Below are 26,782 nucleotides of genomic sequence, written 5' to 3' on the forward strand. Positions count from 1 at the left end.
TTTATTTCCTTTCACTGTTGTTTTTAAACATAACTGCATTCTCTTGCATCCTGAGGGATGATTTTAGAGTTGCTCTGCCATATCTGCAGTCAATCTGCATATCATCTGTGGCATGAGGTGTGATTCTACAGCTTGTAAGCTCACTGATTGTTTCATTCCTTTGCCATTAATTGCTGCTTAGAGTATGGTCAGGCAAGTTGTTTGTACCAGGGGCCTGGTTCAAACAGCCATAATTCCCATTTTTATTTCCACAGAGTAGGATGGGACTACTCACGTGTCTGAGACCCCTAGGGTAAGACAAGAAGTCTTTTAAATACGCAGACATTGCAAAAATGTAGTATTGTTGTTTATGAAAACCAAAAGCTGGTGTTTATTGTTAGATCTTCAAACAGATCCTTAGAAACATTTTTAATACAGGGGAAATTAATTACTGGGAAGGAAAAAAAATTGTACTTGTTTGACTCTGTTTCTTTTGCTTTTTAAAAGAAACATAGTTATAGCATAAAGTTTCATTTTAACTTGCGGTGCTTGTCCAAAGATTGCAGGAAGGTCAAGAGGGATCAAGAGCAGGCTTTGTTTCGTGGTGAGACTAAGATGTCATGCTGCTTAGGCTTTGCAGTTTGTCTGTGTTTACTGTTCCCTGGCAAAGTCTCCCAAGCCTTCCAAATCTGGGATTTCCTGCAGCTGGGGGGGGCGCAGCAATTTCGATATCTCTTTTTGCTGCTTTGGGGTTTTTAATTTAGTTTCTCTCTGTAATCAAAAATAAAAGCACTCGCCAAGAACAAGTGACAGCTTGTGCCCGTGCAAGCGGCCGGTGTCACCGTGCCACCCGAGCCGGAGAGTCTGGCGGGAGGCGTGCTCTGAACTACGGCTCCCAGCAGCCCGTGCCGGCCGAGTAAAGGAAGTGCTCACGATGATTCCTCCTGGACTTTGATCGGAGATTTTAATCCCGAGAAGGGACAGGTTGCTGAGGCTCGTGTCTCACGCAGTTCAGGCGGTCGGAGCCTCACCCCAGGCAGGACCACAGCTCTCAGTCCGGCCAGCCGGGATGGCGGTGCGTCTGTCTGTCCTGCCTTCCCTCCGGTGCCTGTTCGATGAGCCCGTGCAGATCCGTGTGGCCGGACTGCAGCCGCAGCAGGCGGTCACCCTCCGGGCCAGCCTGGTGGACGAGAGCGGGGAGGTTTTCCAATCCCACGCTCTCTACAGGGCTGGGAGCAGCGGGGAGCTGGACCTCAGCCGCTCCCCAGCGCTGGGGGGCAGCTATTTGGGAGTGGAGCCCATGGGGCTGCTCTGGGCTCTGCGGTCCAAAACGCCCTATAAGCGGCTGGCAAAGAGGAATGTCCTGACCCCTTTCTGTGTGGACTTGGAAGTGTACGAGGGCCATGGGGACACGAGCCACTTGCTGGGAAAATGCACCAACGAACGATGGTTTTTAGGAGAGGGGGTGAAGAGGATTTCGGTCAGAGAAGGTCGTCTCAGAGCAACCCTCTTCCTCCCTCCTGGTGAGTTTAATTTCATTCTGTTTTTCTAGGTATGTCTGACACCAGGTATTATGCCCCGTGGTCCCTGAATGCACTCAGCAACCCAGAGCAAAGCCTCAGCTAACGCTTCTCTCAGCCTGTGCCTGGCACAGGTACCTGGATCATCACAGCAGAGCAAACGGGAGCAGGTGTTGCCCAGGCGGGGCAGGGGTATGGTGGTGCAGAGAGGGCAGCATTGGTAACACAAGGTGTCTCCTGGTTGTTCCAGTTGAGTGTCTTGACCTCTCTTGCAGCGAGAGCTTTGTCAAACAGTGTGTTTATTTCTTAGCTTTTCTGTTTAGCTGACAGGACAAAGAGGCCCCGGTCCTTGGCAGAGCTGTGATGCGTGACAGCTCTGGCTGTGGGGTGAAGAATGACAAGGCATGTGGGAGCACTGGACTCAGGCTGCAGCCAGCCTAGGCTGAAGAACCATGCCCTCAGCAGCTCCTACAGATGTTCCTGCAGGTTCTGGACCTGTCTCTCTGTGTCTCTAGCTAAGGAAAAGCCAAACAAAGAAGTCTCTTCCTGACTGGGCAGCTGAACTGCATGGGTTACTTAGGGAGATGGGAGACAAATGGGAAAAGCAAGGTCTTTAATTAAACAGGTGCCATATTTTACAACTCTGTACACAGACAGTGCTGAGAATGGACCCTGTGCAAAGCTGCTTTAAGCCTGAAGTGTTTCTGTTCCTTGAATGCCACTTAAACATGGCTGTCTTGCTCTGTAATTAACAAACAGTCCCTTGCAGCTGCAGCAACACCACATCTTGTAAGGGAAATCTGGCTGTGAGAATGGGCAGACCAGCATCAGGAAAGGAAGGTCCTATTGCTGCAGGAGAACTGAGGAGCTCAGGGGCAGTTACTCAGATCTTACTGAAGCCTGAATTGGCACAGGTCAGTTCTGGCATTTGTGAGTATTTCATAACCCCAGTATTTCATAACCCAAGTATTCCCTTCATGGCATGCCTTCTAGCATAGTGCCTAAGGAAGAGCCACTCCTGCAGTAATACTGTTTCTTCATTGATCCTCAATGGTCTGAGGACTTGTAGGCCAATGCCAGCTCAAATTCAGGATGAGAGAAGGATGTCCAACATGTGAACTTCCTATAATGAGTTCCTAAGAGAAAAGAAATGTGCAAATTCATGTCCTTACAGTCATTTTATGTGTTCCTGAGAATGACACCCATCATGGAAAGCTTCAGAGGATGATTTTCTGATATCTGCTGTCCTTATGTGTGCTGAGGAGACACCACAAAAGGAACATGTAGAGGAATTTTCTTTTGGTTATGTATACACCCTCCTTTCATTGCAGGACCTGGCCCATTCCCTGGACTTATTGATTTGTATGGATCTGGAGGAGGTCTTATTGAATACAGAGCAAGTCTCCTGGCTAGCAGAGGCTTTGTGACTCTGGCTCTTGCTTACATGTCCTTTGAAGACATCCCTGCTATGCCAAAGATCCTTGAACTGAGCTATTTTGAGGAGGCTGTGAACTTTTTGCGTAAGCAGCAGCAGGTAAGAGATGAATTATGGTGCTCTTCCTAAAACTATTTTCCAGTTTGATAATTGGTTCCTAGACTAGAAATATTAAATTGCTTAAACAGGAAACAGTAATTTTGTACTAGTTTTGCATATTTTAAGATTTTAGAAGGGAAAAAAATCCATTGGCTTTTTTACTGTTTCTGAGATATTACAGGCTTTTGATTCTGAGTAAGTTTTGCAGGACAGTAATAAAACACTCTAACAACAGAATCCTTTACAGTTGTAGCATTGGAGGTGTGACATATCTTAAGAAGCTGAGGCTGTATTTGAACAAGTGTGTGGGACAAGAAAGACATTTTATGGCAATGTATCATCATACTTAACCCAAAAGTGACCAAGAGAAATCAAGTAGCATATAATTTTTTAATGCAATGCTACTTAATGTGTATTTGTTTTGCAAAGTTATTTACTTTCTATCACATGGACACCAGGATTGTAGGCAGTGTGAGAGCAGAATTCAGCCTTGCTTCATTGTCTTGTTCCTCAGAAAGCTCTGAAACATCTAGAATTCAGTGTGAAGGGCCTTCACTAGAAATAAGTTGATTTAAACAGCTATTGGGCTCACTTAGCCTCAGGTGAAATGAACATTATGAAATGGTGTCAGCTGTAGGGGAGAAGAAACTGCATGAAGAAATTCAATGCAAGTAAACCTGGGAAAAAGTGGCTTGGAGAGAGGAGCAGTAAAGACGCTGTACTGAGAGCAGGCTGAGCTGGGATGTGGAGGGAGCAAGGACAATTTGTCTATGCAGGTCACCAGGAGGCAAATGTGTTACAGGAAGAGAAATGTTGAGGAACTGTAGAATTCGTAGTCACTCTTTTGAAGGCTCAGCAGAGAGGGATAGATGAAGGAGTAATATAACCTGAACAGAGAGAGGGAAGGGGCAAAATATGAGTGGCTGTAGTTGGATGAGTGAGAAAGCAGAACTGGACAGGTTGTGTCAGCTCAGGAAATAAAGAGTAATTAATATTACTGTTTTCATAATTCTGTTTCAGGTGAAAGATACTGGCATTGGTGTTTTGGGCTTGTCTAAAGGAGGTGATCTAGCCCTTTCCATGGCCACATTTCTGCCTGGCATCAAGGCAGCTGTCAGCATATCCGGAAGTAGTTTTAATTCCTTTATTCCCCTGAAGGGGGATGGCTTCACTATTCCTGTCCACCCATATGACTTGGGGAGGGTGAAGATCAGTGATGAGTCTAGAATAGTAGATTTTTCAGATGTCTTAGACGATCACATGGACCCAGCAACTTGGGGTTGTCGCATACCTGTGGAGCGGTCCTTAGCCAAGTTCCTCTTCCTGTCTGGACTGGATGACATGAACTGGAAAAGTGACCTCTATTGCCAGGATGCTGTTCAGCGCCTTCGGCAACATGGCCGAGAAGTGGAGTTCTACTCCTATGCTGGAGCAGGGCACCTCCTGGAGCCACCATACTTGCCTCTGTGCAAAGTTTCAATCCATAGGGTGCTTGGGATGTTGGTGCATTGGGGAGGGCAGTGGAGAGAGCATGCTAAAGCCCAAGAAGATGCATGGCGCAGGATACAGGCCTTTTTCTGGCAACACTTGATGGACTCAGACATCCCTAAGAGCAAGCTGTAGTGGAAACTGTCATAGATACTGGCCAGGGATGGTATTTCAGCACTCACTAGATCTTGGAAACTCACCAGAAGTTTCCTGGCTTGCCTTCGTCTAAACTCCACTGTTGCATAGTTGTTTATTTTCATTCCCCAAATAATTTCCCATTTTTAGTTGAATTTCAGTTGACTTCTGACCCCAGCTTCACAGTAGATTGGCACCATCTGTGCTGTAGTCTAAAAACAACCCAGCATCCCATCATCTAAATCATATTTGTGCTGAGCTGTCTTTGCCCTCAATCTGCCACCATCTCCTTTCATAAGCGGAAATACTCTTACAGGAGGAGTTATCCATGGAATGGTTTAGTCTTGCACCTTTAACTAACATAGATATAAACAGCAATTTTGTTGGACAACACTGTATTGCACTCATCTTTCCTCCTGGTATATTGTTTTCTCCCATTTCGTAGTAAAAAGGTTGCAGTAGTTCTGATCTCAGCTAAGGGAAGAGGCACTCTTCTGGCTTAATCTGAAGTGCTGTAATAATATTTTTTTTTCCTAGTACCTCAAAACCCAGAAGTGAATCTTACCCAGGTTACCCTGGTTGTATCTCCTGCTGACTCCATATAAGTTCCATATTAGGGTAAAGTTTTTGCTGCACCACTCAGTGAGTGCAATGTGCAGTGTATCTGTGTTTGCACAGTTTGCTTGAGATTATCTGAATGAAGCCTTCAATCATCTGTGCACCTGCCAATACATTAAGGAACAATCCTGGTGTGGCCACAAGCTGTTCCTTCACTTGATTGAAGAGGTCATGAGCAGAAGTCCTCACCTCCTGTTGGGAAGACAAGTGATGAAGTCTGTGGTTTTGCACAGGGGTGATACAGATGTGCCAAGTACTTGCTCTCATATGGTGAAAGTTAGTTTGTCTCCATTTTGGGGGGAACAGTAAAGCCACTGCTGCTGAGTTCCCAGGAGCCCAGTGAGGTGGGCTGCCTCAGTGGTCCTGCACTATAGCAGACAGCTGTGGGCTCAGTGACAGCTAAGAAATGCCACTCTTCAAGAGAGGACTGACCTCACCTTCTGGAAGAATGGGCATTTTCTTACCCTTTACCAATGTCCAAACCTGCCAAGGGGGGGCTGTAATCTACCTTGTGCATTTGTGGGATAGTGGCCAACAGCAGCTACATATCAAATGGCACCAGTGGAGTGGATTCTCCCTCCTGGAGCAGTCAAGACTCACACCCAGGCAGCAGAAGCAAGCAGGAGGTGGAAGACTCTGCATTGCACTGAGGTAGAAAAATCTTGCCTTTGACAGTGTAGTCCCTGGTTTCCAGTTCCTGCTGAGACAAAAGCCCTGTAGGAGCCTGGATCCTGCTGAGGGAGGAATCATGCCCTTAGTTTTCTTACTTCAGGGAGGCAATGGTCACTCAAAATGAGCACATTGGGCCTCAGAGGGGTGGGGACTCTCTCATACAATATATTCAGCACAGACTGTCCCTTCAGGTACTTCTGGTTTTCCTGAACCCCCTGTTCCTCAGACTGGTAGATGTGTACCCTGTAGCTGAAGGTGTTGAGTAGTTAGAGTGGCGACATCTCTCTCCGGCTCACCCACACTGGTCATCCATCAAGTTTTATGCTGTTGCCCCTTACTTGATTTCTGTTTGGCCCTTGTGTGCCTATGTCCTGCATGGACTGTGATTGTTCCAGATGTTTAGCGAGTGGGTGGGACCTGGCAGCAGAGTAACATGTAACAGCAAGGAAAGTCAAACACATTTAAGCAGTTCCATCTGAGTAAGAAACATTTTCTTTTCCCTAATTTTTCTGTGTTATTGAAGCATTCAGAAAACCCTGGGCTGCTGATCCACATCCAGACTCAGGGCTTTAGGCTGTGAGGTTCTCTGTCGTATGAGTAATTAAGTTATTTTATTTTTAATGAACACAGTGGGGTTTATACAAAGCAGTGTGTTGGTTTCCAGCCTGTGGGATAACTCACATTTATTTTAATCCCTTCTGAGGGGAAACTAGCTTTCCCAGCCTTCAATGAGCAGTTCAAACATCTATACTTTGATTTACAAAATTGTGACCTTCTGAGAAAATATATTATCTATAGGAAACTACCATTCCAAATAAAAATGCTTTCCATCGGTAAATCAACAGTGTGGTCAGTGATGCTTTCATCCAGTTTTTATGTTGTCACATTTGGCAGTCAGGTTCTTGGAAAACAGTGTTCAAAGTAGAGGACGAAGGGAGCTGACTGGTGACTCCATTGATGACAACAGCACATAGGACCTCTTTCTTTTGTTGCTCTGGAATGACAGCTTTGCTACCCACTTAAGAGTCCTTTATCATTTGGATGACATCTGACAAGAAAGACTGAAAAAGCTGATGTAGCTGAGCATCTCTGTGCCACGTACAGGAAAATATTCAAGGCGACTCAGTTGCACTGAGAATACTTTTAAAATTAAACTCAAAATTGAAACTTATTTTCAGGAAATAGAAACTGGAAACTGATGTCAGACTAATACAAAATAACTGGAAATGGCTTAATTTCAGTAATACACTTCTGCCTGTTCTTAAGAATGTTCTTCAGCACTTTGCTGAAGATTTCGACTGCTTAATGTTTCTTCTGCTGAAGAGATGGTTTAGACCAGTAGGGCTAAGACCACAGGTTTTTTCAAGACAATATTCTACTAATTGCAGGCTGTTGAGTCAGAGTTTTTCATATAGTCTCTCCAGGCCTGCTGAATACAGACAACATTATTCAAGAACAATGTGAAAGTTATTATTTAATTAAAGATAATGGACCTTTAGCTGCAAGAGATCCTCTGCCAAGCACAACTGATAAATCTAATAGAAGTTGGAGGGGAAACTCTGTTCTTGTAATCTGCTTAATTGAAAAGTGCTTCAGATAAAAGAGAGTATCAAAGGACTAACTTGAACTGAAGGATCTTGTCTTTATTCTTAGTCACCCACTGTTTAGCTCTGCACTACATTTCTATTTTGAGAATAAGAAAAGCTTGTGACAAGCCTCTTAAGAACTGAGAATATCCCCACATATAAGCTGCTATGAACAAGTTTACTATAAGAGAACAGTATGTCTTGCAATGTTTTTTTAGGGTAGGATGATTTCCCCAGCTGTCATGGATTCAGGCAACAATGGAGAGTGCTGATTTGCCCAATACATTCTTAAGATTTTCCATCTTTGCATTGAAGACTGACCCTGAAGCATTTTGATACATATACAGTATAATTTGAAGGAAACTGCAGAATGAAAGTAGACAAAAGGCCTTTATTAGCAAAAAGTGAACCACAGGTGCAGAGGAGGTGAAACATCTTTGAGAAAGTGGCTGTCTCTGCAGAAGTAGTGGGTATTTGAGGCTTCAATGGAATTTTAATAAGGATTATGCTGAGCAGAGGGATTTCAATGCAAATGTGCTTCTCTAAGCCTTGAGCTTCTTCAGGTGAAGCAGTGTCTCTGGGTGGCTTCTGCAAGTGAGGTTGTTTCATGGCCACAGAACAGGAATGAAGTGAAAGATGAGAATATATTTTGTGTGGTGTAATTTAGGAGTCACTTTTCTCCATTTCTGGTTTATACTTCCTGTGTGTATTTGAAAGTCTAAAGATATAGTTTTTTTTTTAAATTCAAAGCTTAGTTCTGTAATACATTACTAGATGATTTGTTATCAAGCTGAGGGATAAGACCAGTGTTTAATGACAAAATACAAATAGTAATTTTTTTCTATATTTTGCTAAAAAAATTATAATTCTACCATTTCATTAAAAAAAACCCTACTATGCTGCACTTTTTAGTGCTATGTACATATTATTCAGAAATGGAGTCTGGAATGGAATCTGATCCAAATGTAGTATTAAGCACAGAGAAAGTGATTCTTTGTTTAAGTTTGGGAAGCAGAAAGATTAATATTTCCAATGGACTAGTGCTCCTTGCAGCATTTACTGTGATATATCCCTGCTATTTTTCATTGTTGAGGACAAAAATTAGAAATTCTGAGTCTTAAAAAATTGTCTGTGCAAAATTTGCACAAAACCTAAAAATGTCTGTACCTGACTCTGAATAGTACTTAGAGAAAAATTAGTAAATAAGTTACATTCTATTTCTTTAGGATTGTATCTTTTCAATTACCTAAGCTGCTGAACCTTCAATATTTTGTGTTTAGACTGGGAATGTATGTTTACATTAAAATCACTTCAGTTAAAGTTGTGGTTTTACATTTTTTTTAACTCTTTTAAGAGTACTTAAAAACTCTTGCTGCCCAGAGGGACAGTAATGCATTTTTTCTGGTTAGTGATCTAAGAGGTAATCCTGTGGAAAACAAAACAGAACAAAAAGAAGATTAAAATGTTCTGCTGCATCAAAGAAGGAAACAGCAGGAACATGTATGGGGTTATCAGGAGAAGCAGGGGTGAGCCATACTGTGCCAAGATAAGTAAGAAACTAGTACAGTTTTTAGTTATGTCTGTAACAACTAGTCCAGCTGATTGTAAATCATGAATCCATTTCTGTATCCAGTGAAGTGAGTGCTTGGTGGCTCATTGTGTGCTGCCCCTGTTTGCAGTCTCTCTTTAGAAGAATTCCAGCCTTATGTTGAGTTCTTATTCTCAACAAACTTTGCAAAATGAATTCTGTATCTCTTGTAATACAGATGATCAGATTGTTGTGTTGAGGTATGTTGAAAGGAAATTTATTAATGATCAGATCTCAGGTTTTTGTCTGATTAGTAACGTTTCAAACTACAACATACTTAGCACTGATATGGACTTTATTCCTCTGTTAATCCACTGACTATTTGGACTGCTGCTGCAACCTGAATCCATTCTGGGAGCAGACTGTATCAGAAAAGAAAGAGCCTGATATATTACTGCAAGAGAGAGGAGATTATAAAGATTGTATCTGCTTCAGGGCAGAAGAGCTTGCTCAATGCTTCTAGTAGCTCTTGAGCCCTCATTGTGAAATGAGGAAGAAATGGCAGACCCAGCACAAACTCTTGTTGCAGAGGAGGATTCTATCTAAAAATAAAATAAAATAAAATATCTGGTATATCTGGAATTGGGCTTTAAGAATATGGAGATGCAAATGCTGATATGAAGGATTTCTATAGGGAAATATTACCTCTTTCATTAATATGTGGCTGTACATTTCTGGATGTAGATTAAGTTTGCAAGAGAAAAAGGATATTATCCTTGCCAGCTATGGATTTCCAATGTATCCTTGACTTACTGCCATAGGACTAAAAACATCAGCAATCCCTGAACATGGTCTGGATTTGTAAAGGTTTTCTGACAGTGGAATACCTTCTGCTGTCTTAAGCTGGTCTTCTACCCCTGTCAGAAGAAAGGAAGGATCTCTTCAGCAATATATCTCTGCTCTAAGGACTTCTTGTTTTCGCTCACTAGGTGGAGTCCTGAACCCTGTCGCCAGGACTTTTGACCATGAGATTACTATGAGAAAAAATAGCACATATCCTGAAGGACCTCAGATTGTTATCAGTGGGATTTTACACATCTGCAAGTATTAGATTGGTGCCAAAGTGATCAACATGTTACAGAAATGGATGCTGGGTGAGTATAGAGGTTCATTTTTCCTCTTTTCATATTCTAGAATCATGGTTTACTGTATGGGTAAACATAACCTTCAGTAGCTAGCTGGGAGCTCTTGTTCTGCTATGCCATATCCTGAAGAAAATACAGTATGTCCTGGAAACTGATCAGAAACTGAGTGCAGGATGCTTTGGTTTCCTTTGGCAAGCAAGGATTTGAAAGGAAATATGATTTGGGTGTGTAATGGTGGTTGAGGCTTTGGTAGAGAGGAAAGACTGATGATTTGTCTCCAGGTAGAGGTGTTGAGGGAACCTTTTAGCTGTGCATGCTGTCTATGGGCTCTCCCAAAATGTATCTGAGCTCAGAGCAGCTGCCTTGCTGACTCAGAGCCCTCAAACCTGCTTGTTCCTGGTATGTGCCTACTCCTGCCTTGCCATGCATTTCGTATTGCCAGCAGTTCAAGACTTGATTTTGTGTCTTCAGTTCAAAAGTGCTGTGGGAGTATACACTGATGGAGGCACATGTGGTTGGGGTATAAGGAAAGAACGAGGCGTCACTAGGAGACGGGATCCCAGCTTGCCTTTCAATGTGATTGCAGCCACACTAACCTTTTTACAGGTATTTCAAAATGCTGGGTAAGCAGTCATTGCACAGCTGAAGCCTGTATTGTTCAGGGAACAGCATATCCATTTGACATACAGCCATTTTATTTAATGTGGCCAGATGGAACAACCCTATTTAGATTCAGAATACAGTGAATTGTAACACTGTTTTTTTCAAGGAAGAAAAATGTTACCATAAATATACAAACTTTACATTCGAGAAGATGGAGAGGAAAATTTTATCCTCAATACATAAAACTATGTAATAATTTATAATAATGCTTCCCAGCTGTAATGGGATATTACAGAATGTGTATTTTTAAATTTTTTTTCAGAGTATACTGTAATTCTCAACTGCTGGCTAAATGTGTGCTTTGCTTTCCAGCACATATGATTTTCTTGGCAGCAGGGAGAGGTTCTTTAGCTTTTATTACAAACCTCTAGTCCTTTAAACTGTGGGCTTCATCCCCTCTGCAGGGTCACCTCTACTCTGGCCTGTCCATGGACAGCACTTCCTTTAGCAACCATGTTGACATTGAAGGGTGCAGTCCATGGGAGACAGATAAGAAAGCTAAGCAGAGACAATGTGGGTGTGAATATAAAAGAAGGCTCGGCTGCTCAAAGCATCATTACTGCATCTCTGTACCAGGGAGATCCTGTACTCTGTCCTCCCAGTCTAGGGGAAAAAGTCTGTCACCTGCGGCTGAGTAAAATTTACAGGTCACAAGATGGCAGCATAATCTCACCAGTCAGGGTGACAAAATTTGAAGGGTCAGGCCAGTAATCTTCCTCAGCTCAAATTCCTGTTTTGAAGAGTCAAAGTCCTGTATCTAATTAGCTGGTGCTTCCTAGGCTCTAACTGCTATGTATATAGGTGAAACTATTATATATGTAGGTGAAAATCCTTTGAGATCACCTTTCAAACTAACCTATTTCATTTACATTCAGATGCACTGTGATAGTATTGACATAAATTGCTCACCAGGAATTCAGTATGGAATAGAAAAAATGACACCAGCATGTAATCTAACTAATCAGCAAAAAAGACAACATTGATAGCACACTGACTTTGCAAAGCCTGTGCAACTGGGAGTCATACTGTTGTATTTTCACTTCCTCTCTGCCCTTGAGAGCAAGGTGCTCTGAATGCTGCCTCAAAATACACATTTCTTAATGAGCATTAGTACTACTGAGTGAATATATTCCCTGTGAAGAGCTAATGAATATATTTTTCTCCTTCTGTTTGAGGGGTATTCTGTATTCAGTTTTCATCTGCTTCTTTGCCTGCCTCTGTGTGTGTCTGTCTTTCAAAGAGATCTGCCCATTTGAACCGTGTTGTGAGCTGAACCTTTCCAATATGCAGCATCTCATTTGGAAAAAAGGACTGTGCTAGGGAGAGATGATTCATCACATCAGTCATATTATATAATGCAGAGTGATAACAAACCTACTGAGAACATTCCTAGCAGGAATATTCCCACTTGTGGCTTTAAATACTTAGCGCAGAAATATCTGTATAAATAAGTGGGGGTGACTGTATCTATTTGGAAGAAAAACAAGCCATGAGAGCAAGGCAAATATATCTCCATTCTCAAAATTAATTGCAAGTTTTGTGATACTACTGCAGAATTAAACCATAGATATTTAGGTGCAACTTCCAGATGCACTTTTTTGAGAATGTTGAATCATAGTTCTACAAGTAGCTTGCATCTGCCAAATGAAAATGATGTTTTGACATATGTGCAAACTGTTCTTATGGGTATTTACTTGCTGAATTTAGACTAGGTTTTACTGAACAATTTTGCAAACTTGAGAGTTCTGAACATATGCTGAAATCCAAACTGATCATTTGCTTTGGCTTTGTTTACCTGTCCAGATGAGCAGGTCTTAGGCATGCTTGAAACTATATTAACTACTGAGAGCAAACTACTAGTTTGCTCTCAGTAGTTAATATAGTTTCAAGCATGCCTAAGAAAAATTCAATAAAGCCAAAATGAGAAATTGGTACACTGCCCTTTCAATCAGCGCGTTGTTTCCATTTTGAGCGATTGGCCACATGGTGTCACTGTGTTTTAAGGCACCAAACCCTCTAGCACTCAAGCCTTGCCATTCCAAGTTTTCAAATTATCCCAACCATGTCGTATTATCTAAGGAGACACTTCAGCAGAAGTGATAAGGTCCCAAAAACTTCACATAGGAGAGTTTTAGGAAGATATTTTACACAAAACATCTGTTTCTCAGCTTCCGTTACCTTCCCTGGAATAAGTCAGAACATTTTTAGCCCAGAAACACTTTTCTCCAAATGTCTGCGTTTTGGAACAAGCTTGTGTAGAAAGCTTTATCTTAAATTGTTGCAAGTTGGAACCTTAAGAGTTCATCTGTGCTGAACCCCTCCTAAACTTCAGTCATAGTTCTTTTCTCCTTCTGTCTTTGTGTATCTGAATTTGCAACAGCCTTTGGCTCTGCTGAATAGAGCAAACTTGGCCTTACAGTGCTCAGAGCAATATAAACTGCATCTCCTGGGACCCACAAAATGCTGTTTAATCCCTGCTAGCTCTGAAGAATGCATTGCACAACACACCTGCTCAAGAGAGCTGTGCCAAAAACTGATGTATTGCGTATTTGAGGAGTTTCATAATGTACAGCTATAGCAACAGTGAGAGCAACAGTTGTGTACAGATACAGTACAAGCCTTAGCCAAGGAGATGATATCTGGCTCAGGGTGTGTCAAAAGGCTGCAAAATCTCATGCAGTGCTAAGTATTGGGGTGCACTGTTTCTTTTGTGAGTGGCAAGTGAGCCTGGGGTAGCAGGCCCTGTGCTAACACCTTGGTAGACCACGTAGGTTGGATGATTGTTTTATAGGAAGCATACATGTGGCTTAACACCCACGGAGGGTGCATGGTGCTTTGTTTTGCTGGTTAGCACATTAGGTAATGTGCAATGCTTTCCCTAAGCCAGCTGCTCTGCTTTGTATGGAGCTTACTCTCTGCAGAGCTGCTGAGCGTGACAGCTCTGGTTTAAGATGTGTATTTCTTAGTGATAGTTTCACTATCAATTCTGTTTGGACCAGGAATTCGCTTGTAATATGTCTGTTTTGAGAGCCATGTCTTCGATTTAAGTGCACAGTCAAGTCATACTTAGAATTATTAGGTCTACAAAGCGTGGTGATCTGAAAATTCAGGTGCCTCAGAATTTCAGTGCAATGGTATGAATTGAGGAATTAGCTGTGTTAGCTGGCCTTGAATGTGACCTGAGATTAAATGCTAAATAAAACCTGGACTGTCAGGTCTCACAAGCTACAGTGGAGCTGAGATGTCCTGTTCCTTGCGGAGGCAGCAACAGTGCAATGGGAGGGTTTGGGAGACTGTTTGTGAGTCCATTGTGTGTACATTTGTGAATAGCAGATTATTTTGTGCTTCCTCTTGCTACTTGTAATGCAAATCCAGCTTAGAAGTGTGTTCCAGTGATGGTGATTTAGGAAAACTTACTCAGATATGATTTTGGCCTCTGATTTCTTCTATTTCCCCCTCACCCTTGCTTCTGTGATTATCTTAACTGGAAGAATTTTCCATTGGCCTCTGTGCTGGTGTGGCCTTCAGTATTGGAACTTCTGAAGAGGATAAAACATGGTATGATTCATCCTGGAGGAAGAGCCTAAAGGTGAAGGTATAAACAGTAATGCAGAAGAGCAGATGGGGTCTCCTGTAGGGGAAGGTGGTAGGTCAAGCTTGGGAGTAAGTTGGGCATATTGCCAAAACAATTTGTCCTTGTTCTGCAGATCTTGGAAATTGCTGACCTCGTTATCTGAGACACAAAGCGTCTCCTGGTAGTGTGCAGGGGAGTCCTAACATAACTATAATTATTCTAATGGCACTGCTGCCATGAGGGCATATAAACTATAAACAGGAAAGACTGAAACCCTCTGTCACAAATGAGATGCAAATGAGGGGTTGGTACCTCTGCTATAGGAATACCAATAAGAAATGGAAACTGGCTGAGGAAATCCTTCCTCAGTTTGTCTCCAGGAACTGCCTTCAAAATGTTTGCTCAGGGAAGAAAGCTGTGAAACAGGGGAAGGATGGGTGTTTCCTTCCCTTGTGGTTTTATGAACCTCAAGCCCCGGAACCAAGGCTCCTTCTGAGGAAGCATTTATGTGCTGTCTTGTGCAAGGTATTATCTGGGAAGCTCTAGTACTCCATATTTTTGGAAGAGGTGCACTGTAGATCAGTGCCAAGGGCATTTCAATGTTAGTTTCCAACACTGTTAGATTAAAAAGCGAGTCTTCTTGAAATAAGGAGCAGCTTGTCTGAAGCTTTTTATGAAGCACAGAGACCATCACTATCTATGGATATAGGTAAACTACAGGTTTCTAAAATATGTTTGATATATAAGGAAAATATTGAATATGGAAAAAAAAGATTTTAAAACCAAAAACCACCTATGAGTATTTAGTTGGACCTACCCAATGTATGCATTTTTCCCAGTAATGCCTGAATCAAGTTCCTCGTGTTTGATTGAGCTACACATAAAAGAGAATCATCCAGTTTTAATTTAAATTTAGTTATCACATGGGGGGAAATGTGATGTGGAGGCTGAGAAAAGTCAGGGGTCACCATGTGAAAGGAAGGTGTAGGAGGGAAGATACATAGTTTAGCTTTAACACAGGTTTCAAGATCAGAAATAGAATTTATTGACATTTGTGGCACTGTGGCACTGCGAAAAGGCAAGAGAGAAGTGATTTGTTAAAAGTGATAGAAGTTCTCAGAAAAGCTTTAGACCTTGATCCAAAAAAGATCTGTAGTCTAAATAGAATGCATGAACACCAACACAAACACCAACACATACGAAAAAATAGGAGGAACAGGAGTTTAACAATAATTAAACCTAGGAAAAAACGTGATACATTTGGTTTTCTCAGGGAGCAGAGAGGGGGAAACAGGCTGATGTTTTCTGTATATTCCTTTGTCTGTTTGGTTGTGCTCCAGTTCATTAAGTACTGGTGCATCTGAGGTGGCACTTTACTTGTGAATTATCCTATTAATGTCAATTAGACTGTTCCTGAGAGGAATGTGTGCAAGTGTCTAAGAAGATCAAAGCTTTTGGCTTTTTAAATGCATATGTTAACTCCTAAATGGATAGCAGAAAAGCTGGAATTGTCTAAGCACAAGACCTACTAGTGAATTACCAGTAGCTGCAGATGAGGAAGATGTCTCCTACTCTTTTTGCACATCTTTTCCAACAGCAAAGACATGGCTTTGAATTTTACTGTGGGTTGTTTTTTGACTGGCTGAATTTTGACTAGATCCCCTCAGTAATCTGGAGTGGTGAGGGACAGGAGACAGAGTGTAAGGAATGAGGGTTTTACTTCTGCTGAGCTCTATACAGCTAGCAATAAAAATTCCAAGATGCTCCATTGTTAGAATGTTTTTCATTAAACCCTCTCCTGACACAGACAGACCACATAATGGCAATGACTACACATATCAGAAGGAAGGAAGTGGAGCTCAAATGATCATGACCAGAACTAGAATTAAGATATCAAATAGATATATCTATCATAAGAGTCTGAAATGGACTTGCATGGATTCACCTCTACAGTTCTTCTTTCAATTGATGGGGATGAAAGGGGCTGTTAATAGCTGTTAAGATCTACTCCTATTTAGGAGAGCATCAAATTGTTTTACAGTATCTTGGTTTCTTGGTTTTGCAATGGCGACCATAGTATCTTCTGTTTGAGTTACTAATAGAGACTACCTAGTACATGAGTATATTGAATGAAAATTAAGGTGCCCTGCTCACTGCTTCTTGCAGACTGTCCCCGGTGCCATGTGAAACCCTTAATTAACTTTTTGGCTCCCAGGTTATTCCCCCCAGAGCTGAAGAATGTTTTGCTTGGGACAAGTGAACAGCATTTAGCTGCATCTGTAATAATGTAATGCAACCATTCATTTAATTTGATTCAGAGCCACATAAGGTTAAACAATGTGGAACAAGAAGCACCTCAAAGCATTAATTCAGAGGGTGGGACACATTTCTGATCTACACCATGACTAGTGGACCTTTTGGTGCTCCCTGGACCTTGGGTAAACTGATGTCTTCCAAAATATAGACACTTGATGGGGAATATACTCAATTTCTCGGTATACAATGTTTGTGTTCATAAATGGAATGTGTATTCTACAACAACAGAATTTTTTTTTTCTTTCCAATATTTTTTTGTCTTTCCTTTGGCTTGCAGGAGTTTCTGTGATCTCAGGTGAACTGGCTGCTGCTACTTCCATTTCACAACAAATTTCTCACTAACTTGCCTAAGATGTACAAAGGATTTATGATGGGGTCAAAGAGCAGGGGGTACATTACCATTTTAAATCTTACTTCCTTTCTTCTCTTTTTACTGTAAGCAAGTTGTTGCACAAGGCATTCCATGCTCCACATATCTGTCCATGTTGTCAGCTGTTTATGTATGAGACCTGAGGAGGAGGAGGAAATATGCAGTGTGTTATCAGCAGTCAGGTCCTCGCCATTCCCAGATGCAGCGTATGTGAGGAAGCGGTGTCTGATGAGCAGAGCCCATCATACTTTTCTGATGCAACCCTTCCCTGTTTGAAAATGGTGATTGGGTTCTGTACTGCTGGGCTGGCTGGTTCTCCTGCTTCATGGAAACCTGCTTGGAAAGCTGTCGTGCTTTCATATGCCTTGCTGACCCACCTGGCCTGTTCCTCTGGCTACCCATCACTCTGTGATGACAGGACATGCTGGCTTCTCCCACTCACCAGGGGCTACCCCCTAGGCTGGTCAGCAGGTGAATGAGATGCCCATTAGATGTTCTTAGGCTGTTGGTCAATTCCTTTGCTTCCATCTTCCTAGATCTCTTAGCTGTGAAGCTCCCAGCATGCCCAGGGGGCTGCTGAGCCTAAAGAGCTGTGTAGGCAGGGTCCTGGCATGTCAGCTGAGACATCAACCCAGAAATATTTCAAAATCTTTCTTATATATGGGAGTGAAATCTTTTTAGGGAGGTGTGCCAACATGATTTCCTCTGTGGAATGAACATTCCAGTTCCCAGCACTGTGCAGGACATTTTACCTTTTTGTGGTTCAGTTTGCTTGCTACTACTTGGCTGACAAATGCATTCAGTATGTGTGTAACTACACAGGAGGGAAGACCAACAATTAGTGGATTTGAATCATACAAAGCAAGGGTCTCTGCCACTTTGCAATGTGTCTATTGGGTGGAGAAGGGTTGCAGAGTACAAATTGTGCGTGTTGCAGGGAGGGCACCAGCAGTGGTTTGTGCTCTGCTGCGTTGGCAGGCTATGGGTGAGCTTCCTGGAGCTGTTTATGGGAGAGGTGATCATCTGAAATCTTGTCTTCCATCAGATCTCTGCCCCTGGAAGCTAGAGTCTCTGAGTGACTGTATCTCCCCCAGCTCAGACTCTTCCTGGCTAGGGCCAGGAGATCTAATTTTGGGCCTTTGGCACATTGGTCTGGAATCCTCTGCCAATTGAGGCAGTGCAGGTAGCTTAACTTAATTTTCTGCTCTAAACAGACTCAATGCTTTTCATGGCCTACTCAAAAATTTTTTCTATTGTTGGCCATGTCATGCCTTACCTGCCACATAGACCATGAATGTGGGAGGCCTACAGTTAAAAACACCCTAGTTCCTTGAGATGCTGAAGGCTATACATTTCTCTTGGCCTTACTATGATTTTCTATTCTAGGTTCTCAGGTTTCAAGAAGCATGTTATAAAAATCTTCAGAGTTTCAGAATTCCCAAGATATCATATAAGTTAAGAGGTTAAATAAGATTTGTGCCTGTAAAAATATTTTTTCTACTAGACCAAAAGCATTTAAAATTGCAGTGTTATGCAAGTGTCATGTTTTATGTGCTGCTGAAACAGAGGAATTAACCCTGACCTAATATGCATTCACAGAGAGATTCAGAGATAATATCAGGCTCTGTGGATGACTCTGCCTTGGCACAGGTTAAAGCAGCTTTCCTGAGACCAGCTGAGATGCTCACTGTGTTTCAAGTGCCAGGCTGTGCTCACACTTGTCTGCCTTCCCTGCTGGCTTAAGGGGAGCAGGTGTCAGAAAGCTGCTTTCATACCACTGGAATTAAGATGAGAGTGCTCTCAGCAAGACAAATTCCTATTTGCTGTATTAGGAAAATTTTGACTTTTTTTTGTCACAGAAATATTACAAGTTGAGTGAAAGAATAGAAACACACCTAAGCGAGAAATTTTTCTCATCAGAAATATTTTCTACAGGGATAAGCATCAATGCCAAAGGAACTTTTGTATTCAAATCCTCTGTAGAACCCCTTCTGGTGTCAGAAGTTATAATTCACCAGAAGTGAGTCACAAGGCTTTTAATTGCTGTAAATAAGCTTGCAAGACTCATAATAACTCTAATGACTAAGTCAAACTCTGGTTATTTTATTTTAAATTGTTCATATAGCTTGGTTGATGTCTAGAGTTTTTGTATTTAAAAAAAGGGACATAAGTGAAGAAAGGAAAAAATTCAGTTTTCGAATTTGACAGTTTTTCAGTAAACTTAGAAGACCTACACTACCTACGGAGAGGTGATGAAAAGCCCTGTGACTTTCTGGTAGTGGGGTCAGTGGAGCATAATGATCCACTTGCAGGAATGTGCACTGCATTGTCTAATGTGTTTTCCACCTCTGATACTCATTTCCCTTGCAGTTCTGATGATTTAGACAGCTCTCATGGATAATGCTGCTTGTCCATGGTCACATTACCTCTACTGAGCTCAAGCTGAGGTAATGGCTGCATGCCACTACAGAAGGGCAGCCCTGGAAATTGCTCAGGAAAAGAGAAGAGTAGTTTTCTGTTGCTTCAGCCCCTCAAATAAGCTCAGCATTTTGCCAGAGGAGTTCAGAGCCAGTACTGTGAAGTAGGAGCAGGGCTTTCTAACCTTGGGGGTTGACTGGAGTAAAACCTCCTGTTTTAGCAGCAGCTAGCTCTTAGATTTCCTGCTGCAACATGAAACTTTGCCATTAGGTATTTTTAAGACTTGAACATTTTTGGATATTTACCAAGTACTCTGTGTCAGCATTCACTTGTTCTTAGTGATCAGTGTGCCTGCTATAAAGGCACTTTGCAGGTATTTCCAGAGCTAGTGGTGATAAACTTGAATGCATTCAGTTCTCCCTGAACTGGCTGTTTCCATATTTCTTTGCCTTGCCTCTATGCTCAGTTCAGTGGTTTTCTTACATTTGTACTTCATTAAAATCTTCCAGATTACCTAGGCCAGGACTAGCTTTGGCTGGTTGGCTGATGCTAGCTTTAGTTAAGAAGCCTACCCACTGGCAATACCAACCTACAGAATAGCACAGTGAGGATGCCTGCTACTGTTTTAGTCTTGCTATTTTTGAAGGTCTTCTGAGACCACAAGGTACTGGTAGGAATGCATTAGTTGAACCCTTGATGACTTCTGTATTATTTGAAATAAATTATTGTATATCTTTTATTTCTTCCTCAGCCAACATCTAAGGGCTGTGCTCAGGTAAAGGTTGGACCTTGAAAAACCCACATACAGAGTTGAAAGAGAATTGGACAGAAACAGAAAGGAAATGATGCTGTATGTGTCATACAATCACTGCAACCTTTGTGTTTTAATTACTCTTGCCCAGTATAATAACTTTCAGTAGCAAACGTGTCCTTAGTAGATCCTGCCCCAAAGAACAGTCAGTCATAGAGGCTGAAAAACAATAACAGAAAGCAAGAGTTACTCTCTTGATTCTAAAAAAGTGATCATTAAATAAATACAAGAGGTAGGTGGCAACCCTACCTCTTGAAGGAAACCCTTCTTGTGATAATTTGAAGCTGAATACCATAACTATAAGTCAAGTGTTCCTGTCAGCCAAGTGGTGAAGTGTAATACTTACCTAACTCTTCTGAGGTCTTTGCACAAGCAATTTTATACTGACATCAGTGTCAGACTATTTGAATAAGATCTAAAGATAAAGGTTTCAGCAACTGGCTTGAGTGGAATGACATTGAAATATCTTACTCAATTATTATTTCAGTTAGGTGCTCTGCAATCGCTTGGTTTAAAATAAAAGAACAATTTCTAAACATAAACACAGTAGGTTTCAATGTGTGGCTCTACATTGACGTGTCTTGGAAAGGTAACACTGCAGTCCTCAGATACCCCAGGTAAGTAATAAGCAGCTTCCTCCTGTGGTGAAGCTGCAAAGATCACTATCTTGCCATATTTACAACCACACCTGCAAAGCACCTAAGGAAATTAGTAGCTCCCTTACTCTGGCCAGGAAAAAGAGCCAGTGATACTGGATTTACTGTATGAAGTCTTTGTTTAAGATAACAGTGGTTCAGGAGATAGGGAAGAGGATATAACACCTTTTACTTTTCTGAAACAGGGCTGGATGTTGATAGCCAGAAAGACAGTTCATTTACAAATGTTATCACCTGATTGCTGCTCAGATAGACAACCTGTAGTTTTGTTCTAATTAACAGCAGGTTCTGAAAATTGTTGTTTGGAAAGTATTTAAAGTTCTAAAATAGTTTCAGAATGGCTATGTTGTTTGCTTAGAATGGGGCAAGGGGAAAACAATGAAAAATTAGCTTTTATTTCACAATTAAATGTTACATGTTCTAAATGTGGCATTTCTGAAGCTTACTTTATAGCTCCTAGTTTCACATGGTAATTTTGAATTGAAAAATTGAGATATACTTTAATAAACTTTTTGGTTTTTGTTTGGATTATTTTTCCAGTAGTTAAAGAAAACAAGTATGGAAAAAATATTTTGGTGATGAGCTAGTGAAAAAATTACTTTTTTCCCTCAATTTCTAAGAACATTTAAAAAAATGTGGTTTGAATTTGACTATACACATTTCTTTTCCTAGATAAATATAATTTTCCTAATCTAGTCACTGAGCTGAACAAGCTACAGACTGACTTATGAGGCAAAAAGAAAGTGACTGTTATCTCCCATTGTCTCTGTCTGGCAAAAAAATACATCTCCTCAAAATGCAGTCTTCCACCTCCACCTACTCAGTGGTGTGGCTGCATCTAGCCCTAGAAAGAGCCATCACTTATTTCTATTTAAAAGGTTTTAAGGGATGAATGAAAAACTTTTCTGAAACAAAGTTATGGGAGGTTTATAGGAGTGTGCTCTGGTAACTGCCATCCTTCCTCATGAAGCTGCTGGGACCAAGGATGGAAGGACTCTGAAGACAATGCCTCAGTGAGGGCAGTTTTTGTACACCAAGGCTGAGTCTGAAATTTCGCAGGGCCCTTGTTGGGGCAAAGGATGATCTCCACATCTCCACTAAGTGAAACTTCTGTATCTTTTGTAGGTTCTGCCCCTGTTAGCTTTACAGTTTATGCCACCAGTAGGATAGTCCAGTTCACAATCATTTGGAGTTGCTGCCACTCTACTGCTTGGTTTTTGGCAGCTTAGTAACTTCCTGCAAGGGGCAATTAGTGAGCAGCCCACTGGGTAAATTGTATGTAGCTGAATGCTATATTAATTGACTTTTATTTCTTTCGTGCTGAGCTTGCAGCATGGGCTTGCATTCCTTCCATTCTGATTTTGTTTCACACAGTCTCCTGTGTACATTATCCAAATGCCAACAGGTAGTGTATGAACCCATTTAACCTTGTTGTAATTTGATGTGTCTTTTTATCTCTTCCCCCACCCCAGCTTATTTCCAAGTACTTTCTTAATAGTAGTTTGGAAAAGAAGTAAGATTTGGTCACAAATGTGGAATGAGACTCTCCTAATTAACAAGTAAAATCTTTCTAGAATATCTCTTCTCTTAATCTTCTGTACTGTCTTTTACAATCTGCTGCTGCAGGTATAGTATTGTATTTTCTGAGCCTAACTCCACTAGTATAAGCCTGGCATGACCGTCCTCCCTCTAAAAAGGGGAGGGGGAGGACTTTCTGTACCATCTTGAGGTTGCTTCCTGGTTATTATCTAGTTCACTGGCATATTCTGATGTGCCCTCTTTGGTTCAGGTTTAACCTTTAGGTTTTGTTGTTCCTTCCTTACGCAGCTGACTTTGTCTTACTTTCCACATGCTGTACATTTTTAATGTCTGCAGCAAGCCCTGATGTCACATAGCCCATCTCCTGATGTCCAGGAGAAAATGGATGTAGTAGTTGTCAGTGTGCTTGTTGACAAGAAACACAAAACGTTTCATGTATTTTGGCCATGCTAATTTACTGGAAACATTAAGTTCTTGGAGGGGTTATTGGAAAAATTAGTTCCATAGCTCTCCAAAATAACTTTTGCACCTTGATTGAAAGCATTTTGGGAGCTTTTTTTTCTTCTTTCCTGTTCCATTAAGACATGGGTCTCCCTGCATTAAAACAGCTGTTTTGTTTTAATACGTTGCTCTATTTCCAGGCAGACATACCACTCTTTGAGTGGAGTTCATTGTTCTCTGGCTGGTTTTCCACTTGCCTTCTGTTTAGGAGGTAAATTTGTCAATGTACTACTTTGGTCTCTCAGTTCACTATAGCAGCAGACTGTCTGATCAAAGCCGCAACAGCAGTTCAAAAGTGGAAAACCAACACTCCTCTCTGAATAGAGCTCTTTTCCTTTATTCTCTGATTTTTCCTTGTCTTTGGAAATGGGATGTTACAGACTCCTGTGTTCATGGAAGAAAGAAGATGAGTGTATGCACTGCAGTCTTAACTGGTCCTATAAAAATGCCCAAGTGAGGCTGTTAAAGCAGTGTTACTGCAGGAGTCCTGCAGGCTTGCACAGTTAATTGCTCTGAACTCCACATTGCTTTCAAATGAGTTTTGGTTGATTTTTCTGTGAGCTTTGTTACTGCCCTTTGATATACTGCATGTAAACACCAGACCTTTATTTGAGATATCTTTCTTCTTAGTATTTCAAAGATTTCAACCTTATGCATCTAGTCCTCCCTGGTGGTGAGGACAGTGCTGCTTTCCAAAGCAGAGTCTGCAAAATGTCAATTGGAGTGGTTGGTTGTCACTTGCAGAAGCCCAGGAGCATCTGCCTAAAACTGATTTTAACTGGTCAGTTTTTTGTGGAAAATATTTTACAAAGTGGATGATCCACAGTGTGTATCTGACTTTCATGAAAAATCTGAAGCCAAGATTTTAGGTAAACCTATTTTCCTAACAAACTATTGTGATTATAATTAATTTTTTTTCACTTGTCAAAAACCAAATTCATACTCTTTGATGAAAATTAACTCTTGACATTTTCCATTAGTTTAAGGTGTCCACTGGCTGTTTTGTGAGGCTTGATCCTATCTGGAATTACTATGCCTCAGTGAGTACATACCTTACTGAAAACTTATGGTGGCCTCCAGGCCTTTTCCAAGTCTGGGTCTGTACACCATAAAATTGCAAGTGTGGATAAAGGTACAGACAGAGCATATTGCCTGGAGCAATGTCCTGACAGGAACCCTGTTAGCAGGTCATGGTAGACATGGGAGAAGTGGAGGAAGCCCTGCCTCTGCCATCTTTAGGGATGCCTTAGGACCCAGCCATCTTCAGGGAGGCCCTGTTGACCCAGCACTGTCAACAGCCAGTTGATGAGGGAACAGGATGGGAAGTTGGGAAATGTCAAGTTATCATATTCATATAAGTAGCAGGTAGAGGGAAAAAAGCCAGAAGGCATGCAGCTTTCCCTTTCTCTGCCAATATTTATCTCAATTTCACCAGCATCTCTGCCTTGGCCAGATGATCAGCCAGTAGGTACTTCCAGTTGAGGACTCATGATTTACTGGTTGTCAGAAAGATTCCCAAAAATGTATTTGGAATGTAGTGAGTCCCTATTGTAGGAAAAGTTGAAAAGAGCACTTGGAAGTGGGTTGATCTCCCACCAGAGATTGTAATAGATGAGATTTGGTTGTCCATTCCCTTTGACTTTTTCTTTTTCGTGGAGTATTTGTGGAAGAACTTAAAAGCTACTGAAAATTAATCTTCTGCCTAGATTTGTGGAAGAGGTGAGAGTGAAGGAAGACTTTCTGAACATGTCAGAATCAACCCAAAAAACTGTTGGGAGGATGTTGGGGCGATAGCAAATTGTGAGAAATACTAAAAGTGTCAGCCTTTCTGCTCACCTCTGACATTGCAGATCTTTCCCTCTCAGATGTAGGCAGGCTCTCCTCCACACAGAGGAGGCAGAGGGTGGAGCTCGGCGCCTGTATAAATTATATGTGTCCTTCAGGTTACTTCAGCAGCAGCAGCAGCACAACAAGCTGCCAACCTGTTTGTCAGCTGACAGATCTGTTAACCAAATTGGGGTTTCGGTCGCTGCCGCCATCTTCGGCGCCATGGGGAGCCCACCAGCCAAGGTAAGAGAGCGGAGCCACGCGCGTCGTCGTGGCCGGGCTCCTTGCTCTCGGGCCTCTCTGCTCCAGCTCTCCCTGCCAACTCCCTCCTCCCTGCATCTGCTGGGATGCAGAGGCTGCTGTGGTGGGGCAGGGGCATCCCGAGCTTTGCAGCCTCTCTGCTCTCCTTTACCTCCCAGTAACTGATATGTCAGCGAGCTTCAGTGGAAGCACAGAGCAAATGGGATACTTTGCTTTGTCCTTGGTGTACATGCCGGAGTGAAGTCCCTGAAGGAAGAGGAGGCTGCTCTTGAAGAGTTTACCTTTCTGTAAAATGAAAGTGCTTTAGCCCTCCTAGGTGCTTTTCTTTGGATAGCACATGTTCATTGCTTGCCCCAGCTGAAACAAACCAACCGCCTTATCTGGCAACAAAGCATAATCTATATTGCTTTAGCTGCAGGGGAGACATCTAATGACCTGTTTGACCTGTTTAGATCTAACTATTTTTAACGTACTGTTTACAGCTTTTGCAATTCTTGTGGAAGTATTTCATGTCTAGACTTGAGTTTTCTAATAGTAAATTCCATTCAGAGATTTTAACTGATGGCTCTTAGTCTAAGTCAACAGAACTATTAGCTGAAAATGCTTTTCTCATGTGTATCTTAAAAAAATTGACATGGTGTCTGAATGCAAGGCATGAATTACTTACAGATAATCATTCTTTATGTATCAAATCCTTCATCAAATTTTGCAACAAATAAAAGATATATGGGCATTCATGGGCTTAAAATATAGTAAGGAACAATGTTACATGCTACACCCTATAGAGATCATTAATGGTGCCATGGTAATATTTACAGGCAAAGATTAGAAAAATACCAGTAGCTTGAACAGATGGCTTAATGGATAGATTAAAAATATACAAGCATTCAGGAAGAGAAAATGAGTTGTAAATGCCATGTACTTTCTGGATAAAATTTGTATCTAGTCCATCTACCAGTTAGATCCAGACATATCTCTCTTTTTTAGATAGGAATATTATCTGTCAGTTTTAAAGATCAGTGTTGTATCTAGTAAGACAGTTCTGGAGCTGATACATGGGTAGATAGCTCAGGTATAATTTTATCTAGAAAGTTTAATGACAAAGTTCTTGTATTTCATCCCAGTGCTGCAACTGATGTTCCATGAGTACAGACAGATTCCTGGTAAATAGGCACCACTGCCAAAAGGTTTGAGTGCAAGCATAGTTTCAGGTCAGAAAGCTTCTGTTCCCAAGGAAAGATATTAATTCAGTACTGCAGGTAGCTCTGCTGTTGTGTCAGGCAAGCCTGTGTTTCAGTGTGTATAAGTTGGTAAATAGATATGGAAATAAGAATAGAGGGTTTTTTTTTCTTTTACATTAAAAAACCCACATGTTTAGAAATGTATAGATACTTACAACTATCTAGGAAGATCTCCTAACCTCCCAGTTAGTTTTTTGCACTTTAAGAGAGCTACCAAATTGACACGGAAGTGATTGTCAGTATTAATTTACTACTTATATTTGTAGCAATGTCTTCTGCTCAGACAAGAATAATCTCTCCTTAGAAATTTTATTTTGTGGACTATGGAATAATTTTCGTCTGGCAAAAATACTCAGAAATTTTGTCAATACAAAGCCCTGAGGGACCCACTCACACATAT

The 26,782-nt window shown here is 41.5% G+C and overlaps 2 protein-coding genes across 6 annotated transcripts in view; both read left to right on the forward strand.

Moving 5' to 3' along the window:
• The first annotated feature begins 120 nt into the window (after positions 1-120).
• LOC129121805 (acyl-coenzyme A thioesterase 1-like) lies at positions 121-6,788 on the forward strand. Its single transcript, XM_054635308.2, has 3 exons — positions 121-1,502; positions 2,831-3,033; positions 4,054-6,788. Exons 1-3 carry the CDS (start codon positions 1,049-1,051, stop codon positions 4,654-4,656), a joined length of 1,260 nt encoding a protein of 419 aa, XP_054491283.2. The 5' UTR covers positions 121-1,048; the 3' UTR covers positions 4,657-6,788.
• The window catches only part of PLA2G4B (phospholipase A2 group IVB), a 49,599-nt gene continuing 28,604 nt past the window's right edge, over positions 5,788-26,782 (forward strand). For all 5 annotated transcript variants that reach the window (XM_077180196.1, XM_077180199.1, XM_077180197.1 and 2 more), the window contains exons 1-2: positions 5,788-5,925; positions 10,050-10,214. In XM_077180196.1, the coding sequence (XP_077036311.1) occupies positions 10,193-10,214 (22 nt within the window). In that variant the 5' untranslated portion in view covers positions 5,788-5,925; positions 10,050-10,192. The remainder of the gene's footprint in view (positions 5,926-10,049; positions 10,215-26,782) is intronic.

The sequence above is a fragment of the Agelaius phoeniceus genome, chromosome 6 (assembly GCF_051311805.1).
Source record: "Agelaius phoeniceus isolate bAgePho1 chromosome 6, bAgePho1.hap1, whole genome shotgun sequence".
Classification (NCBI taxonomy): Eukaryota; Metazoa; Chordata; class Aves; order Passeriformes; family Icteridae; genus Agelaius; species Agelaius phoeniceus.